The sequence below is a fragment of the Brassica napus genome, chromosome A2 (genome assembly GCF_020379485.1).
Source record: "Brassica napus cultivar Da-Ae chromosome A2, Da-Ae, whole genome shotgun sequence".
Lineage (NCBI taxonomy): Eukaryota > Viridiplantae > Streptophyta > Magnoliopsida > Brassicales > Brassicaceae > Brassica > Brassica napus.
The window spans coordinates 13,739,841-13,760,553 of record NC_063435.1 but is presented as its reverse complement, the minus strand read 5'-3'; the positions used below and the strand labels follow the sequence as shown (position 1 = coordinate 13,760,553).

The 20,713-nt window shown below is 30.0% G+C and overlaps 2 protein-coding genes and 1 long non-coding RNA gene across 4 annotated transcripts; 1 reads left to right on the top strand and 2 right to left on the bottom strand.

Annotated features, from left to right (window-relative positions):
- Nucleotides 1-982: 982 nt before the first annotated feature.
- LOC106422726 (FCS-Like Zinc finger 6-like) lies at nucleotides 983-1,989 on the bottom strand. Its single transcript, XM_013863507.3, has 2 exons — nucleotides 1,484-1,989; nucleotides 983-1,405 (listed from the first exon to the last, which is right to left on the bottom strand). Exons 1-2 carry the CDS (start codon nucleotides 1,825-1,827, stop codon nucleotides 1,258-1,260), a joined length of 492 nt encoding a protein of 163 aa, XP_013718961.1. The 5' UTR covers nucleotides 1,828-1,989; the 3' UTR covers nucleotides 983-1,257.
- Nucleotides 1,990-7,285: 5,296 nt separating this feature from the next.
- Nucleotides 7,286-9,462, top strand: LOC125588526. The gene is made up of 2 exons (XR_007324675.1): nucleotides 7,286-8,600; nucleotides 9,129-9,462. It is a non-coding gene; the product is annotated as an uncharacterized LOC125588526 (long non-coding RNA).
- Nucleotides 9,463-10,599: 1,137 nt separating this feature from the next.
- Nucleotides 10,600-18,612, bottom strand: LOC106397801 (sulfate transporter 1.2-like). 2 transcript variants are annotated; one of them, XM_048760024.1, is made up of 13 exons: nucleotides 18,231-18,612; nucleotides 16,410-16,741; nucleotides 16,266-16,314; nucleotides 15,973-16,180; nucleotides 15,731-15,905; nucleotides 15,587-15,652; nucleotides 15,351-15,464; nucleotides 15,140-15,256; nucleotides 14,535-14,948; nucleotides 14,246-14,436; nucleotides 14,070-14,155; nucleotides 13,884-13,960; nucleotides 10,600-13,778 (listed from the first exon to the last, which is right to left on the bottom strand). In XM_048760024.1, exons 2-13 carry the CDS (start codon nucleotides 16,725-16,727, stop codon nucleotides 13,635-13,637), a joined length of 1,959 nt encoding a protein of 652 aa, XP_048615981.1. In that variant the 5' UTR covers nucleotides 16,728-16,741; nucleotides 18,231-18,612; the 3' UTR covers nucleotides 10,600-13,634. The 2 variants fall into 2 exon arrangements, with proteins under 2 accessions (XP_048615981.1, XP_048615980.1); XM_048760023.1 differs by lacking the exon at nucleotides 18,231-18,612 and adding an exon at nucleotides 16,836-17,177.
- Between the last annotated feature and the right edge of the window lie 2,101 nt (nucleotides 18,613-20,713).

Genomic DNA, 20,713 nt, shown 5'->3' with positions numbered 1-20,713 from the left:
CGTGGTTTAGTTTTAAATAATGGATATATAGAAATCATGCAGTTACTCTCAGCTTCTTACGATCTTCTTTGGTCGATAAAGATGCCAACCATCTTTATTTTAAATCTCGGACTTGCTTTTGATTTAGCTTTTTAATTCTCCGTAAAACATAATTATATATACTGCTTTTGTTTCGTAAAATAGTAATCAAGGAGCATCGATGCTAGGGTAGAGAGATCAAAGAGACGTTGGAGTTCAGATAGTTACCAAATCTGATGCGGACACATGCCAATTTGGCCAAGTGGTATACTATCCATTACTTACTTATTACGTTAAATTGTGTTAATATCAACTTGCTGCTACAAAATGTATTCACAAAGCAACATATATACTATATCCGTTTCAAAAAGATTCATATTTTAGATTTTTAACACATATTAAAAATTCACATTAAAATTTGATTGCAAATACATTAGTTTTTGTAAATAACAATTTTACATAACTTGTAATCAATACAAATTCAATAAACACCATTAACTTTTTTGAAATTTATAATTTTTTATTAAATAATACATTGAAAAAGTAAAAAATGTATTATTTTGAAACAATTTTTTTTCTATAATGTGGATCTTTACGAAACTAAAAGAATACTATATTTTTGTATATATATTTTGTATGCTATAAACTTTTTGTTTATAAAAAATAATGTGAATATTTTCTCGTGGTGAAATATATGAAAACATTAATGATTCCAGAGTTGATGCTTGAACATATGCACACACTATTTCTAACTTTGATCAACCAATTACCAATCAATTACGCTGCTTTTCTATTTTTATTTTGAAGTGACGACCTCTTCGTAAACTCCGACGATATCCAGCTCATGATGCAAAATTACTACTGCCAATATCCTTAATTTCATTTGTTTTTATCGTTCATTCTACATATCTAGATTCAATCTACTAAGCTGCAATCTCGCCCACATAAGTTTACTGTAAACTTGTAATCTAAATTTTTTTCTTATTAAGTACTTAAAAAAAAATTACACAAGTCTTACATACATTTGATTTTTATTTCAAAATAGATCAAAACTTTTGCACAATAAAAACTTTTAAAATTTAAACCCTCGTAAAAAAGCGCGTGACACGAGAGTGATTAACACATGTTAATTAACGCTCACTGCTTTGAATATGTAATACCCCATCATAATCATATACAAACACATAGCAAGCCACAAACAACATATAAATATATTATAACCATATATATATGTGGGTATTACACGGCGGCTGCAGCTCTCCCTCCTTTGCCGGGTTTTGCGGTGGCTGCCACCACCGATTGCCTTGCCGGTTTACCTTTCTCTTTCCTCTCGTCTTGTGCCATTTGCTGTTGCCTGCACTCTGAACTACAGAAGGCCGTATCTCCCCTGCCATTTATAACGGTTCATCATTAATATGTAACGCTGCATATTTTACTATGACCAAAGTTGACTATTTATTTGTACCTATACATATAGATGTCACGGCCGGGAACAAGTAAGCGTTCGCAGAGGGAGCAAGATCTTAAGAAATGTCCAGCATCTGCGAAATCGCCTGAGTGTCTCCTCAGGTTACCTCTCGGTCTCGGTGTGACCATAGCTAGGAACCGTTCATCTATCCCACGTTGTTGATTAACGGATGCTGCTACGACTTGACCGTTGGAACCGTATGGTCCAACCACGGTGGTTTGGGTTGGACTCTGCTGGTTTGATGATACCTCTGATTCTGCTGGAAGGTTCAGATCAAACTTTATCTCCGACAGACTCGTGGTTCTTTTAATCGGTGGTCGTTGTCTCTTTCCAAGCAACATCGTATTAGTGTGTGTGTTAGCTCTTTTCAAGGATCTGAATAGAGAAAATCTAGAGAGAGAGAGGTAAGACAGAAAGAAGAGGGAGTGAGAAAAGAGAAGGGACAGGGAAGATAAATAAGAACCATGAACTGATGACTGAATCTGAACTGTTCATTTCTTTCTGTCACGGTAATGCCACGTTAGAAATATAAATTTATACAGGATTTTGACCCTCTCTTAAAAACCGCGGGTTTTTCTTTGGATTGTAAACAAAATTTATGAATTAGTATTTTAAAATTGTTTTCTAATATCATGTTAAAAAGTCATATTATATTGAAGAGAAATTTGCTTAAAATTATATAATTTACCAATTAGTTTATTTAAGATTTTGTATACATGATCTTATATAACTCTCTCTTAGGCCTAGACATTTACTAGACCCGGAAAACCAAACCGAAATATGGGTGCTATTTGGGTTTCGATCCATGGGAAAGTACATATTTTCTGGACCCGCGGATCCCTGTTCGAGTCTGGATCCTACCTGAGGGTTGATTAGTACTTGAAATGTTTTGTGTAAATTAGGTATATTTGGATATTTTGAGGTATTACATATACTTTTTAGTTTTGGGTTCGTATTTTCAATTACGGGTTTCGGGGAAAATTCCATATTTAAAAAAAATATTTTGGTTATTGAAAAATTTTGGGTATTTTTCGGTTTCTCTGGTCAGATTTTAGGTAAATTTATGGGTTTTTTAGGTAGTTAAATATTTTTTTGTATTTATTTGAGTTTTCAGGTTTTTCGTGTTTTGGTATTTTTTAGGTATTCGGGTACTTCGAATTTTTTGGGTCTTGAATATCCAAACAATCCATTCCCATTTTTTAACACATCCAGTCCCGTTACATATCCAAAAATTATAGGTGTTTTACAGGTATTTGAATTATGAACCCGAACATATCTGAACCCGAAAGAACCAACCTGGACACATACCAAAAATCTTCAAATACCTAGTTATGTCCATATTTTTAGGATCAAGAGAACTCAAACCCGAAAGAAATCGATCCATACCTGACTCAAATGTCCTAACCTACTCTCTGATTATTTTTGTGTGCATTTTATAAGACCTTAAGATTTATTTAGCAGAATTTTTTGGCTAATTTAATAGTATATATTTGTAGGGTTTTTAATAGTTTTTAAATTTATCTCAAATAACATTTTTATTATAACTTTTTTATAGAGAATAATTTAGTGTAAAATATATAATTTTGTTTTTAAGAGGTGGTTACTTAAGTTTTTATTATTATTAAATTTGATTTTGTAAAATATTTAGAACTATATAATGTAAGATGACATAGTATAATATAACGTATGATATATGTTAACTTTTAAATAAGTTTCAAAATATATTAATTGGTTTAGAAGTCGATAGTATAGGAATGATATTGTTTTGGTTCGTGGGTTAGTCGACCAAAATAGTTGTATTGTCAGCAAATTGGCCAAGTAAGATTACCGTAATATTTGATAAATAATATGGTTAACTCACTAAAGGAAAGGAGTAAAAGTCGGTATATACGGTGTAATGTTATAGACTAACATTTTGTTACAAAAATATAAGGTAAGACAAAAAAAATAGGTAAGTCAAGTGAAAGAGTCCAAACAACCTTTCATAGGTAGATTTTTTAGGATTCTTTCCCTTTTAATAGTATTGATTTGTACAATTTGCATTTATTATGTTTTGTAATATTACTGTTATGTAGTGGGCTAAAATAATTTTTTGTTGCGCAGTAATAAAATCAATAATGAAAATTGAAAGGGAAATTATATTATTTGGTTCCTAACTTCTGGGCTATATAAAGAATGGACCACCCTTCTTGACAACAATGTTTAGTACATTTTGCCCTTTGCAGTTTTATAGAGCCTTCTCTTGTTACGCCACTTCGCATGCCTCATATCTCTTACCAAATTACCTTAACTTTAGTAGATGAAGATTTAAATTGGTCAAACAGAAAAAAATGTTGCATGGGGAAGATACTCTTCAAAAGCTTTGATTTAGTAATAAAATACCTTGTGATTGAAAATCACGACCAGAATCTTATTCTGGTTGTTGCATTGTCACCTAGCTTCTTTACACACAAAAAAACTAGAGATAAAATAGAGTGGCACATTGAACCAAAATGGTCGGTCTCAAGATTCTCAACTTCGTAAGCCCCGAAAAGATGTTTTATTTAAAAAGCATAGTTTTTGTGCTTTGTTTTTTAGACCATTTCCAATTTATTTTGCTATTTTCACCTATGAAATAGAAAAATTATATAATAGAGGTGATATATGATTAAATGTATTCCTCTAAAATAGCAATCTCTAAATCCTTACTAATAAAAGCGACCTTTTGAGGCTCCATAGAGCGTCCACATCAGCAAAAAGTACTTCTCCCGAAAGATGACACGTGGCATAAAATATAGTTTTACATTTTAATATTAATAATTTTCGAAAATTATAAATAATATGTAAACATACAACATAAAAAATGGAAAAACTACATTAAACATATGTAAGATTACCATTTTTCACTAAAAAAAAAAGACGGCTTATCTCCATAATGTAACATTACTATTTTGTAAAAAAAAACATTATATATAATTTTGAAAATAAGAAATAATATGTAAACATACAACATAAAAAATGGAAATACTATATTAAACATGTGTAAAATTACCATTTTACATTTAAAAATAACAATAATATGTAAACATACAACATAAAAAATGGAAAAACTACATTAAACATATGTAAGATTACCATTTTTCACTAAAGAAAATGGTTTATCTCCATAATGTAACATTACCGTTTTATAAAAAAAAACATAAATATAACTATTTGACTATTTGTCCAAGTTCTTCTATTAAACATTGCCGTTTTACATTAAAAATAGAAAAATACATTAAGATTTAAAGATCTATCTTAAAATATAAAATATAGATATTAACAAAATATAAAGTATAAGAAAGAGAAATACACAATATATAGAAAAATAAATAATAAGTAAATATTATAAATATATAAATATTGGAATTATATATACAATAATAAGTAAATGCACAACTTTTAAAAAACGGAAAGAGTACATTAAATATTAAACATCTATCTTAAAATGTAAAATATAGATATTAAGTAAATAGAAAGTATAAGAAAAAGAAATACACAACTTAAAGACAATGGAAAAAGTATATTAAGATTTAAACATCTATCTTAAAAAGTAAAATACAGATATTACGCAAATAGAAAGTATAAGAAAAGGAAATACACAATTTTAAAAAATGGAAAAAGTACATTAGTATTTAAACATCTATCTTAAAATGTAAATCTATCTTAAAATATAAAATTATTAGTAAATAGAAAGTATAAGAAATAGAAATACACAATATAAAGAAAAATAAATAATAAGTAAATATATAATATAAGTAAATACCTAATTTAAAAAATGGAAAATTACATTAAGATTTAAAATTATATCTTAAAATTTAAAATATAGATATTACGTAAATAGAAAGTATAACAAATGGAAATACACAATTTAAAAAAAATGTAAAACGTACATTAAGATTTAAACATCTATCTTAAAATGTAAAATAGAGATATTAAGTAAATAAAAAGTACAAGAAATGGAAATACATATACAGGAAAATAAATAATTATAAATAATGTAAATATATAATATATGAATTATATATATAATAATAAGTAAATACACAATTTTTTTAATAAAATGGAAAAAATTCATTAAACATTAAACATCTATCTTAAAATGTAAAATATAAAATATAAGTAAGTACACAATTTTAAAAAATGGAACAAAGTACATTAAAATTTAAACATCTATCTTAAAATGTACATCTATCTTAAAATGGTAGTAAATTATATAAAAATAGAAATACCATATTAAACAAAAAAAATGTATATAGTTTTACATCAAGAAAGTTCCTATACAACTCATTATTCCATCAACATCAACTCACACTATCAAGGAAAACTTTAAAGCACTCGAGCAAAAAAATGGTTCCACCATCAACTCTTGCCGTCCCAAAAACCTTTAATGACCTTAAAGGAGATCTTTTATAACAACGAACTTTTTGTTAGGTGGATTCATTGTTGGGAAATCCACAACTTCCAAAATCCAAACTTATTCATGGGAATTGAATTGCTTTTCATATACTCAAAGGTATTCTTACAAATTTAAATTAATCTAATCTATAATTTTATTGTTAATATTCATACTAACTCTTTCATGATCAAACAATTACAGTTAATAACCAGTCAAGCGTTTATCCCGAAACATTTCATTCCTCGCCGAATCAAGTATTGATTCATGTTGGTTTAGTATTGTTTTTGGTTTATTAACCGGTTTAGGATGGTCCTATTGTAAATATAATTTAAGTAGGTTTAGCATATATTATGCTTAAAATAACTTAAATTAAATAATAGTAATATTATGCTTAAAATATAATTTTAGAGAGTTTTCAAATATAGTTTACAGAACATTATAGGTGATGAATTTAATTTATTAAATTCATTTATTACTTAAAACTAAGTTTTTTAAAAAACATACTGAGTTATAAATATCAATAATGGATTGGTGAGTATAACATGAAGATAAAAATATAAATATTTGATTTTAAAGATAAAAAATTCAGCTTTTATGCAGTTACTCAATATATAATATCTTAAATTATTTTTAAGAAAATATACAATTTATATATATATATATATATATATTAATCTTCCAAAATTAAACTATTATATTATATGTGAATAATGTTTTTAAATAAAAATAATTTTTAATTTAGAAATAAAATAAAAACAACAAATGATTATTTTCAAATAATGGATGTAATTTGCATTATACTATCATTTAACAAGTATTAGATACGTTTTGATATATCATTATTTTCTATTTCCAGAAAACAATAAATTGTTAAACATCAATATCATCTAGGTTAAATATACGAACAACACAAATTCAAACATCGCAAAAAATATTTACATAAAAATTATAATACAATAATTTAATCAAAAAGTACAATTAAAAAAACAATATTCAAAATAAAAGTTATATACTTTTAATATTTGAAAATCAAAGATATTTTTGCTAAAATTGTACTTACCTGGCCAAGGAGATCGACCATCTTTTTACGGATCGATCGATTGTTGAGCATGTGATCGATCCAAAAATAATCTGCAATTTAATTAAATATCTAAAACATTTATTCCAACACAAAAGAGATAGTTTTGCTAAATATGATAACTAGATAGCCAACAAAATTATAAGAAAAAATATTTAAATATTTAAAAATATTTTAGTTTAACGTGTTAAAATTTAAAAATAAATTTTAATTACGACCTGCATCTTAACATTTATATAAATATATATATCATAACCTAAATATAAATAATTTAACAATTTAAATTAGAAAAAAATAAAAATCCCGGGCGTAGCCCGGATTAATCCCTAGTTTAGAGTAAAAAATAGAAGAATCCTATTTTTCTAAAAGGAAAAAAAAATAAAAATCTCTATTATAGATAATTGAATTAAACTTGTGTAAATTCAAATATAATAATTTTGTTAAATGAGAGTGAGAGAGAGGGGAAGCTAAAGTGGAAGTCTGGTGGTAATAATAGAGGATTTGGTATGACTGAGAGGACAAGTGGACACAAAGTCAGTCAAAAAAGTGAATAGACATTAATTTTTTTTTTCTTCTTTAGTTGCTGCTGATTCGTTCGGTTTTGGACACAACAACAACAACGAAAAAGGTTTTATTCTACAGTAACCAACCAAACACACAAACTGGTCCCTATTTCAGACATTGAAAGTGGGCCATCATTCTTTCTTTCACTAGTGGGCTTCAACATCTGGTCCACACCACACAATTTCATTTTTACTTTTATTTGTTTGGTCAGGGAGGTTAATTATTATCTATATATATATATAAAATTGTCTGCCTCTCTCCTGTGATGCCACGTCGGATCCAGGCTGGAAAGTCGAACGTCCACGGCTTGACACGTGTCTCAAACGCTGCATTTCATTAAGCGTTGACAAATGTGGGCTTTCTCTCCTGATTTTATTGTTGGGCCATGAGGTTAGTTGTTCTGTCGGGCCCGATGGGGTTGTGTAGTTCCTCGAAAAAAAAATGAAAGGTGTTCTCACCAACCCTAATATGAAACAAAGATCCTCTTTCCCCTTCCTGCAGCAGTGAACTGATGACGTTAAGGCTTCCTCATAATTTTCATTTATTAGCTCCATCTCGAATTGTATTCAAAGCTTTCTTACTATCTTAGAGGCGGTGCCATGATCTGTATAAATAGAGGTTTGATTCATTCACTTGAACACATATTGTTCATGTTTAATTGAATTTCCTCCAGAAAGTTTTTGCAATTGCGAACCTCTTGATGTTTTGTTATATATTTAGTTATGGTTTTGATTTTAGAAATAACCCCTTTTTGATTGTTCAGTTTGCAAAATACTTTCTAACCATTAGTGTTTGTCTGTTTTGGTATTTAAGTTTTCAGCTGTCATATGAACTAGCTCGAGCAACAATGGAGATCAAATCAAGCCAGCCGAATCGTCCTCGAGAACCTTGGTATCAATCCAGCCGAATCGTACTCGAGGTCCAAACTCTTTTTTTTTTCAGAATTTTTTTCTCTGTAGCGTGTTGAGGCAAGGCTTTTGCGTTTCTGGGAATCCCGAAATGTTAAGAAAGATGGTGAGCTCATGGGCTTTGATATTCTTTTGGTTGATGGCAAGGTTAGTCTTTTCGACTTAATTGCTTATTTCCACCTTATTATCTCTTATGCCACCATCCCTTCATAGTCGTAGCTGAACTGGAAACTTTTTTTTCGGAATTGTTTTCTTTGGAGTTTTATGCAAGTCTGATTATGATATATTGTGACAAAAAATTTATATTTAACTTTTCACAAAGATTCCTATTGATTCCTCCTCCCTCTCTAGCTGATTCATTTTCTTAAAAGCTTTTAGTTCTGTTCTGAGCTTTTGTTTATTTAATCTAATAGCTCAAAAGAATTTTACGATGGAGTTAGATAGTTAAGAAAGAGGCTGAACGCAGTATTTATGTCAACAATGGAGATGATTAAAAAACTGTTAGCGATTCATTAATGGTGGGGATTCAACGTTACACTTATCATCATGAAAATGGATCTTCTAGGTAAAATAAATCTCATAGTTGAAAAGATGATATTTTGTTTGCTTAATTCCTGGTTCTGTGTTTTAAATGCGTGTATGTCTTCTGATATTATGTGGTTCTATATTTTTCAGATATTTTTCTGTGAGAGCAGTTCAAAACATTAGAGCAGGTGTTAACACCTCGAGCCGGTTGTGTTATTGTTTCGCTTGAGAGAAACTTATTCTGTTATATATAAGTTTAACTAATCAAATATTTGAAAGACATACACGCATTTAAATGAATCAAACGCTTACAAAAATAGGGAAAAGGTTTTAAATTCCTTTAATAATGTTCGAGTTTCGTTTCGACTTGATTGCTAGCTAGATTGAGATACAACAATACGGAAAAGGTTTTTTTGTTTGCTTGAACAAACGCTTTGTTATTTTCCAAATAGAGAATCAACAGAAAAGGGAAAAAAAAATGACAGACTTGAAAAAACAATACGCCCACCGTGTACCTCGAACCCACAACCAAAAGGTTATGAGCCTTGCGCTCTACCAACTGAGCTAGACGGGGTTGGTGATGTTAACATGTACAAGTTCAAAAAGTAACAAATACATTTCAGACATGACGTTCAAAAATGAAAATGTTTTAAACTTCGATCACAAATTTCTGAATGGGATCTAAAAGATATTCAAATTCAATGACATCTACAAAATTTAACTAATATGTATATTCTTATATGACAAAAATTTATATTATACGTTTACTTTAATTGTTAAAATTATTTTAAAGTTCACATCCCGCCCGTAGGACGGGCCGACCCTAGTAATTTTATATACGTTTGTTTGTCAATTAACGATCTAACAAAAATCAATCAGGACAGTTAACAAAATTGTCACTCATATACTTTACGTATGCAGTTTTCTTACTTAAAACTAAACCTGAAGTTGACGGTTGATATATATAAAATCTATAAAAATAGATTTTTAAATTAGATTTTAAGTTCAGTGATACTAATCCCTTATATATTAAAAGAAAAACATTGTAATAAATGTATTCACACAATAATAGACACGTGACATTTATACAATGATTTGAGAATTGGCATGCTTACATGTCACATATAAAGCCTCTCAGTCAAACTTTACATAAATGTGTTTACAATATGTACTTTACGTTTTATTTTTAAATATAAAACTCCCATGTAAGATTTCAATAACCCACACTAACCATATTTTTCGATTCGAATCAAAGCAGATAACGAATAAAAAGTCCAATTATACATATATTATTTTTATTATTTAAGGATAGGCTAGGCAAATATTCGTAAATATTTTATTTGATTCATTATCCATTTTGATTCGAACCAAAAAATCCAGGTATCCATAACACGACGAAGCAAATAAAATACTAAAATGCAATATATATAAAACAATGGCAAATCACAAATACTAATATTTTTAGAAACATATATCCGATTAAGTCCATTATATGCATATATATATATATATATTATAGTTTATATAATTTTTACAATATTTTTATGAATTAATTTATTATATTAGGTATTAGAATTTTAAAAGTTAAATAATAAACTATCTTTGTATTGAAATATTATTATTTTATATTATTTTTAGATTTTTTCGTTTATTTTTAAATTTTTCTTTTATTTACGGATCAAATCGGATATCCGTGAAAATTCTAAATTTTTCTGGATATCCGAGACAATGAATATTTGGGTGGCTACAGACTGAATCGACACTAGTGCCTCCAAATAGTTGGATATTCGATCCGTGCACACTCCTATTTACGGATACAATTTGATTTTTTTTATACGAAAGAAAATTCACTAATGCTAGGCTTATTTTATTTTTAATTAATTTTATTTTTAATTAATTTTATTTTAATTTTTTTACTTTTCATGTGTTATTTTGAATAAAAATGTCATTCAATATTGATTAACAATATCTTTATATATTTACCAACTACTTTTATATATTTTACATACATATACATATGGACATTGACGTGATCACTTATATAACTAAATATTCACCACAACTGAAGTATCTAATTCTCTTGAAAGTTGAAATATTATTTTTAATACTTCTTTCACTATCGATCAAATTGTAGTGAAATGATTTGTCTTAATAACTTTTTTTCTTTAACTATTATATATTTAGAAACTATAATATGAAACCATTGGTTCGATATCATGATTATTTAAAATTCATATAACCTGAAAGCAAACAAAAAGTAATAATTATTGGTTATCACCGGAAAAATAAAGAAAACATCAACAATTTGAACCGAACAAACCAAAATAAATATTGATTTAGAATTTTAGCTAAATTTTAGGAGATTAAAAACAAGAAAAACAATCTAAAACCGATATCCAAATTAAATAGATTTAATGTCTGCTTATTAAAACATAACAAAAGTAATAGTCACATTCTGCACGCAAGGCGCATGTTATTATCTAGTTAACGTTTATTTGGTTCTCTATCAATGATGTAAACTGTAGACACTGAGCAACATAAGTTTAAGTAGCAATGATTTATTTACCAATACAAAACTTTGCAAAAGTGGAGGATAACCTCTTCATAGACATCTGTGTTATGTTCCATACTTTGATCCATGCATTTAAAAGGCTTGATTTTCAGACATTTGGACTCGCGAGAATAGGGGTCTAAGTGGTGACCATTAGAAAAACATTAGGAACGAGTAGAGAAAAAAATACAGAAGAATAAAGTTATAGGAATGAAAAGGAAAATTATTCCTTATCAATCTTGGAGAGGAACAAATTTGTTCTATATTCCTCAAGAATAAAAGGAATGAGAAAAAATGAAAAAGAAAAACTATTACTTATAAATGAAAAAATAAAAAAGGAATAATAAGGAACACATTATTCATTTTCATTCCTTGGTCACTAGTTAGACCTTAGATATATGCAAGTAAGAAACATTAATGAAAAAGCTTCAAGCATGAACAACAAGAAGCATATATTTTTATAATGAACCTGCAACCCGCTTTGAAGAAGCTTGTTATAGTTTGCTGTATCTAACACACTAAGAGCACTTCCAACCATGGTTTTAGGAGGGGTTCTAAACATTATGTCAAGATTTCTTAGAATTTCATTACATCTCCACATAACATTTGTAACCTATACATTGGTTGGATTTTTATTTTACAATTAACTTTTAATTGTCTAATTATAACTTACTAAAATATTAATTTTTTTTTTTTGTTTTAGAAACTCTTTGGAATTCTTATTGTTGTAAGTGCTCTAATGTTCTATACTATAGTACTAATATTCAACGTGTTTTAATATTACAAGAGAGTGCACTATAATATTCAACTAGGATAAGACATGTGCCTTGCGCATGGTGAATTTATTTGTATATATTATCGACAATTTTATTTATATACTTGATCATTTTACAATTTTTTTTGTTGTTATTATATAATTTCTGTCCGATGGACCGGATCAATTTTCTATTAAAAGTTATGGTCCTAAACTAGAATTAATATATCATGGGCTGATCGGATTGGATATTAAACAAATTATGACACAAACTTTATTTTTTTCACCGAACACATTCTTGAAAAAAGTGAACAATATTGTTTTTTCAGTTAAATTATTTTGACATTTATTTTCCATATGGTTTTGAAAAGTTTCAAATTAACCATTGAATTTATACATGTTATTTTAATGTTTTTAGTCGTATGCTTAAGGAAAACTTACATTTTGTAATTTAAAGTCGTTTTAAAAAATTTAAAAGATAATATATAAGAAAAAAAATCTAACATATAAGAAAAATATAACATATAATGTTTCCTCATTTTTGTAATTTAAAGTCGTTTAAAAAAAATCAAAATATAACATATAAGGTTTCCTCATTTTTGTAATTTAAATTCATTTTAAAAACTTCAAAATATAACATATAAGAAAAAGTCTAATTTTTAGTATATGGTTAATCTGATTATTTAATTTCTTTTAATAATATAAAATTAAACAAAAATGAGGAATGATGCAAATATTGTTATCAAAAATTTATTATTCATAGTCATTAATTGCCATATATATTAATCATATTATGTAATTTTGTAGCTTTTATTTAAGAAAATAATATACACTTTTTATATTTTGGATTAATATAATGTTTCCTAGTAATTGGATTTTGGATCAACATTTATTTTAATTGATTCTTAAGCTGCCAGGTAAACTAAATTGTCATCATAATTAAGTGAAACCTAAAGAGAATTTCTTTTTAATTAATACAAACTTAAAATTACAATTTTTTGAATGATTTTCAATTAACATACAGGAGATATTATAGTAATATAATATAGAGAAGTTTGTCATAGTTTCCTTTTGATCATTGTTGTTATTACATTTAAGGCTTTTCATTTTTTGGATTAACATATTAATCTACGAATTTTGATTTGAAATGGCCAACTTTACACACTCGTGCATCATAAAGTGAACAAAAAGACGCTAAGGTGGGATGTAGAGGTCACACTTTACACTCTCTTGTAACAAAAAAAAGGAGACCAAAGACACAAGTCACAACAATTTGAAAGCAAAACTCACTTTCTTAACTCCACTGTACACCACTTAGAAATCATGTTCTTCGTCATTATCATCATCAATTTCAGACCTCGTCGGAGAGTTTTGGACCACAAGCTTCGACGGCGTCAGCCACCGTCAGAAAGATATGGTCATATCCCAACATGTCAGCAAAGTGAGACAAGTGTAATTTGCCTATCACCAATGGTCCAGGATTTGCAAGAATCAGCTGTTTATATACACAGAATCATAGTCAGGTAATATTCTTCAACTAATTCACTTTGATTAATTAGATAAAAAAACCCATTGGATCAATTTGTTTATGTGTATTTACCTGAATATCTCTCTTCTGGAGAGATTTGTATAAGTCTTCTAGGGCGTGGATACCACTTGTATCGATATCCGTCACGGCTGAAAATGTGGTAGTGATGTTAACATCCATGGTTAGAGATAATTAGTCGTTCAGAAAAAAAGTTTAGAGATAATTAAAAAGGATTACTTAGTAGTAAAATTAACATACGTGACATCTCGATGATTAGAAACTGGATCCTAGGTAAGCTTGCTGCTTTCACCTTCTCTTCTTCCTCTAGTAACCATCTTTGGATCCTGCAAATTTTGAAAATTTCCAAATTAGGCTTCTTATGAACCAACAAATAACATATTTTGGCTAAGGTTAAAACCTTGTTTAGGGTTTACCTTTCTCTGACGTAATTTGAGTTGGAGAAGTAAATGGCTGAGTCAACACGAATCGTGAGAACCCCTGGAACCATAGTGGCTTCAGGATACTGTTGGATGTTTCTGTAAACTGAAGTTCTCGGAATGTTTCCAAGAACCGCCGTTCTAGGTCTTGTTACTTGCAAGAGAATCTTAGCAAATGATATAGAGACCTGTACCAAAACACACGTAACAAGTATCAGAAAATTAAGATTGAAAGGGAACTATAGATACGTCATGGTTGCATGGGTTTAAATATCTTGATACGTACGGCAATGAGAAGCCCTATCTCAACGGAAGCAAAGATGACGCCAAAGAAAGCTCCCATACAAGCAACGAAGTCAAGCTTATCGACCTTGAAGATCAATATCGCAGCTTGGATATCAATCAAAGGAATCACAGCATTGATGATAATAGCTGCGAGGATGGCGTTTGGTGTGTACTTAAACAACGGAGTGAGGAAGAGCAATGTCAAGAGAACAACGATTGACATTATGATGTTTGAAACCGCAGTTTGACATCCAGCCATGAAGTTTACAGCTGATCTTGAGAATGATCCAGTCGCTACGTAGCAAGAAGACATGGAACCAACAACGTTCATAACACCTAGTGCTACCATCTCTTTGTTACCATCGATTTGATAGTCTTTCATTGCAGCAAACGTTCTTCCAATGGCCACAGCTTCCTGTGGATTTAGATATGAAGTTGTAATTTATAGCCAAATGGTTTTGAGATTGAAGTAATGCTGGTTCAAGCACAACATAATAAAACATTGGCTTTGACTTCTAAATATTATTTTAATTTTTATCAATGATCTCAAAAATCTCTGGACCGGTCTGATTTTACTGAAGTATGACTTGTTGATTTGGAACTTACCGTTAAGGCGACCATTCCAGCGACTACACCGATACGAATGCCCTTAGCAAGGTAATGTCCGGAGAAGTAGATTTGATGGAACGATGAAGGATTGATGCCTTTGTCAAGGTGTTTCACCTTCATATCATTACACAGGGAAACATGTTAACACAAAGTCAAATAGCTTGTGGTGCAAGTAACTATATTTAGAATAGGGTGAGTGAGTTCTTACGATTTGGACTCCTTGTTTGTCAGCTCTGGTTATGTAGACAAAGAAGGTGGAGATGATAACTGATATCAATGGCGCAACCGCTGGAATCCAGAACAGTTTCTTGCTCTTTTTGCCCTGTTCCATCATCATGCCAAGATATATCAGATTCAGATGAAAACAAAAAGAACAAACCAAATGATGTTTCCATAATGTACTATATTATTCACTCACAAAGATAAAAATATATTATTTCTTACAATGAACTTAGATGTGAGAAGGAATGTCAAGAAGGATGCACCAATGAGTATAGTCTGCCAATTCCACTGCATAGCCATATTGATATGATTTAGTGAAACATTTTTCACAATGTAGGAATCAAGAAACAAAAGAAGAATCCTTACACCATGATGAGCTGCGCTAAAGACTGAATCTAAAACAGCGATGATATCAGTTTTCTTGGTGAATTTCTTGATCCCTAAGAAACCTTTGAGCTGCTGAAGAGCGATTGTGATGGCTGCACCACCCATGAATCCAACCACCGCCGCATGGGAAAGGAAATCAATCAAGAACCCTAATCTGCAATTCATAAAACCTTGAGAACCTTATCGACCATAAAAACAAGTACTTGAAGAAGATGAGTTACCTGAAGAAGCCAAGGGCTGCTTCAGTGACACCGGCAAAAAACGTAGCCGTGAAGGCAAGTCGGAGATACTCATCAGGATTTGTGTTTGGATCAACCTCAGCTCGAAGGAGAGTACCTAGCAGAAGAGATACCACAGCAACAGGTCCAATTGCTATATCCCTAGAACTCCCCATACAAGCATACACCAACGGTGGAACAAAACTCGAATCTGTAAGATCATTTTCAACCAAACCCATGTTTTTCTAACTAGGTCAAAGTGTAATAATTAATCAGAGTTAAATCATCAAACTTACATAAACCGTATTTAGGATCCAGGTTCGCAAGCTTAGCATATCCAATATCCTAAAATCATCATAGAAAATACATGAGATACAAAGTAAAAATATAGGTATCTTGTGACACAAGTAAATAGTGCAACTAAGATTTGTTCTTTTAACCTGAGGGATACAAAGACTAGCAATAGTTAAACCGGCAATGAGATCACCACGGAACTTCTTGAGATTATAGTTACGTCCCCAATCGAAAACCGGGAACACAGATTGGAGACCGAGCATGAACTTCTTAGACTTAGGCTGATCCTTAAAGTGTCTGAGAGGATCATCATGGAAGAAGGTTTCTTTGAACGTGTACATGAAATCATGGAACATGTTTTGCTTCGGTGGGACACCAACTTTATGCCGGTGAGGCGACGATTTGATCGGAAGATCTCCACCATCCGTCACAGGATTCACATCAGGATGAGCTCTCCCAGACATAGCTAAGTACGTATCTGCAAACAGAACAAGAGAATAGTTAGGTTAGTTTCGTTTGCTAATGTTTGAGGTTTAATTTAGAACTGTTTGAACAGAGGAACATAATCTAACCAGGAGAAGGAGAGATTGCTGGAAAAGTGAATAAAGTGAATATTTGGCTTGGTGTGATTTTTTAGCAACATTGATGAAGCTTATTTATAATGAAAAGTTTATGAAATTATTTTTATTTAATTATGACAAGGGCGTTTCATTCGAATGATGAATCTGGATAGCTAAGAGACCAAATGCATGAAGAAAGATGAAAAGTCAAAATACATTCCAAATTGAAATATTTGTCTCTATCGGCATTAAGTGAAAACAAATCAAGTCAATGGGGTTTGTGGCAAAGGCTGTGCACAAAGTTGCAAACAATCTCATTCAAGATCTCGTTTACTTTTGCCGTAAGGAGAGATCGTTGACCCGAACTGCCACGTGGTAAAAGGCAAACAATTTTTGAAATAAATGTAGTTAAATACGTTAATGCAAATACTTTTACTTATCCCTGAATAATTGATGAGAATTATCGACCGCATTGTTCGAAAATATAACTAATAATCATATGGTATTCGGATTTTCTTAGATTAGTAGCTTGAACAGAAGTTTTAGAAACTATACCTAAAATTTCAGAATACAAACCTAACTAAAACAGATATTAGAAACAGGACCTAAAAATATACAAAGCAAACCTAATTAACTCATAGATATGTTATATTTTAGTGGTTCTAAGCTTCTAAGATGGACTTAGCATCTTGTCCAAACTCAAACTATGTAGCTGTTATGTCAATTTTGTATCAGTTTTATTTATTATAATTTTAAGGGAAACATATACATGTATATTAAATAATAACTACTTGAAAATTAATTAGGTCTGTTTCTGGACAAAAATCTTTTGCGTGGAATGGCTGGTTATTTTAAACACTTTGTCTGCTCTTATTAGTTTTTAACCAACAAATGATTTTCAAAGTGGCGTGTTTCTATTTATATGCAAAACTGTAGAACGTTAAGTTAATTTCAATCTTTCAGAGAAGCTGAAAGGTATACAAAATCAACTTCGTAAATCCCCAAGTTGTACTATATATATATTCTAATAATATTGTTTTTCATGTTTGTTACTAGTTGTAGCAAACTGCCAAAGTGAATACCAAACGCTATGACTTTGTCCATACAGGAATTCTGTATGCATGATTGAATTTTGAGATTATTGATATATTTATCGAAGAAACGCTCTAATCGTGATTATTCAGGTATCACACAAAAGCACTACTGAAAAAGCAACTGATCAAAACTATGATTAAGCGTTAACATTAAAAAACTACAACATATGATTGGGACATAGACGCAGTCACGCACGTGTATTCTATAAATGGGAAAATTATAATATATATTTACATGATGAGATAATAAGTGGGTACAGTAACAAGAAGATGCATAACCATTGATAGTTGGAAGGTTAAAACCATCAAATACCTGGAAAAGAAGAAAAATTTCGAACTCGTTTTTCAGCCTCTTCCTCCAAAGATCTTTCACATGTTTATATTAATTTCTTTATGCCAAAATTTTCAAGCCGAAAAAGAATGAAAAAGAATTAGAAGAAAGTTCACGAGAGAGACAGATACAACCTCCCCTTTGTAGATCAGCAAACCCGAATCTTGTCCAGGTTCGCTGAATTTCTCTTAAAATATCAATAAGAAACCTAAAAGATACATGAAATAGGTGATTTTTTCCAAGAAAATATATATATTATTTGAAACGGTGGAAAATTCAATTCCTTGGAAAAACACAAAGAATTAGCAGTAGAAGAGAAACGTATTTAAATGAAGAGAAACATAAAAATTGACTGAATTTTTGTATTTCTTAGATATTTTAATTGAAATAAACTTGCAGCTATACGAGATAAAGATCGTGATTATGATATTCTTCTTTTTTCAGGAAACAAAAAAATATAATACGAAGTGATAATGACAAGTTATGAAACCTAGAAACACAACCGAAGGAAGTATCGAAGTGTTTTTACGAAAGTACCACTGGCTCTAAATCGAGAAAAGCGAAAAGGTCAAAAGAAAGCAGCGATCTCTTTGGGGATGAAGTTGACTTTTTAAGATTACAGTGGGCCCCGTGCCAGTTTAACTTGAACTTAGACTGTTGCATGGCTACGTTCTTCCTCGGTGCATTTTAGTCATTGACTACGTTGTGTTTTGCTGGCTACGACCTAGTGGCTCTCCATGTTGGTTCATGGCCAGCCACACACAACTATTAGTTTGAAGAATAATTTAACCTATAATTTAATCTGATTTCTTTTCTTTAAGAGGAAATAAGGATAAAATGATTTGCGCATCCACGCGAATGTTAGTTTTACACGTTTATATTTATTTATATAACTAGTATATATATTTTAGATGAGTCGTAATATAACTCGTGTTTAAAAAATACGTCCGACTAGACATCGGCAACTCGGTTGGTAGAGCTGAGCGGTGGTGATTTCACCATAATCGGCGAGCAAATCAGAGATAGGTGTATAATTTTTTTTTGAATTTTGAATGTGTACAACTGATGTTTTATAGCAAATATATCTATTTGAGACACAACTAACACGAAAACACACAATAATTTAATGTTTTGCATGAAATTAGATGATGGCCACCATACAAATAGCTCTTTAGAGTCGAAACCCTAAAAAAACAATATGGGAAAAATGATGAAAATTACGATTATGTAACAGATTAAAAAAATTAAATAAAAAAGAATCTAAAATTAAATAAAAAAGAACCCAAAATACCGCTAGGCCAGTGGAAATTAATGATAACTGTCCAAAATAATAGAATCTATTACAAAAGGTATCCTGAAAACTGAAAATAGTACTAAAAGTCAACCTACTATTCTGTGGACTCATATGCAATGTTAAATTATTTGAAGACAAACGGGGATCAAACAAAAAAAAATATAACTATATATACACACATTATATATATATATATAATATAATATGTGTAATCAGTTACGATTATGATTAACAAAATATAATATTATGCATGTGTATATATGTATGTTTTCTTGATTGGTTAGAACACAATTATCACTAAACAAAACATTATTAAGTAGTTTGTACGGTTGATATATAACGACGACTAATAAGACAAATACGTTTGTATGCTAACGAGTAATGAGTTGATTTTGTAGAGTTTGGATGGAAACTATTAAAATATTATTTTTAACAAACATGAAATGCATTACTACTGCAACATTTGTAAAGCATAAACATATTAATTTGTAGAGTATAAATCTGCAATGTTAGATTTTAAAACTTGTGTAATGTGAAAGTATAAAATATATTTCTACATATAAGAAAATAACAATAATTATATTTCTCAATACTTTTTGATGGTATGAATACATGTGTAATTATTCAACAACCCGGCTATCACAAACATTTAAAGAAATTATTTTTTGGTTTGAAGCGTTTGTAGACTTGTTAAACTAGTACGCTGGAATAGGTCTGAGAATTCAGATATTTGGATGGGGTTCGAGTAAGATCCCATCGGGTCCGAGTTTTTCGGATAAATGAATTCTATACCCAATAAATACATAGTATAATTCAGTTTGACAGGTAGAATACCACCGGTTTTGGGTCGGTTTCGGATACCCATTTTTACAAAATAAACTAGCTTACATGGTAATTAAAATGGGTCAGTGGTCACATTGTCACTTATTAATCTATCCAATTCGGGTTAAAGTCTCTAAAATGTCAATTTTATAGAAATTTTAATATTGAAATGCTATATATTTACAATATAAAAGAATACATATAATTTAAAATGGTCTAATGGTAACATAATTGCTTCTCTGCTTATTCAACTTGGTTTCGAGTAGAGGTGAAAACACATTTTCTGATATTTTAGGGTTTAAAGTATCTATTCCGGTTTAAACAGGGTACCGCTGTACCGGTTAAAAAA

What these genes read in the sequence shown, in the direction of transcription:
- LOC106397801 (XM_048760024.1), bottom strand. Translation starts at nt 16,727, where the DNA reads ATGTCTGGGAGAGCTCATCCTGATGTGAATCCTGTGACGGATGGTGGA. An exon ending in GGATCCTAAATACGGTTTAT is followed by an intron (nt 16,181 to 16,265) that starts GTAAGTTTGATG and finishes ATGATCTTACAG; the next exon opens with ATTCGAGTTTTGTTCCACCG. An exon ending in GCAGCCCTTGGCTTCTTCAG is followed by an intron (nt 15,906 to 15,972) that starts GTAACTCATCTT and finishes TATGAATTGCAG; the next exon opens with ATTAGGGTTCTTGATTGATT.
- LOC106422726 (XM_013863507.3), bottom strand. Translation starts at nt 1,827, where the DNA reads ATGTTGCTTGGAAAGAGACAACGACCACCGATTAAAAGAACCACGAGT. An exon ending in CGTGACATCTATATGTATAG is followed by an intron (nt 1,406 to 1,483) that starts GTACAAATAAAT and finishes TATAAATGGCAG; the next exon opens with GGGAGATACGGCCTTCTGTA.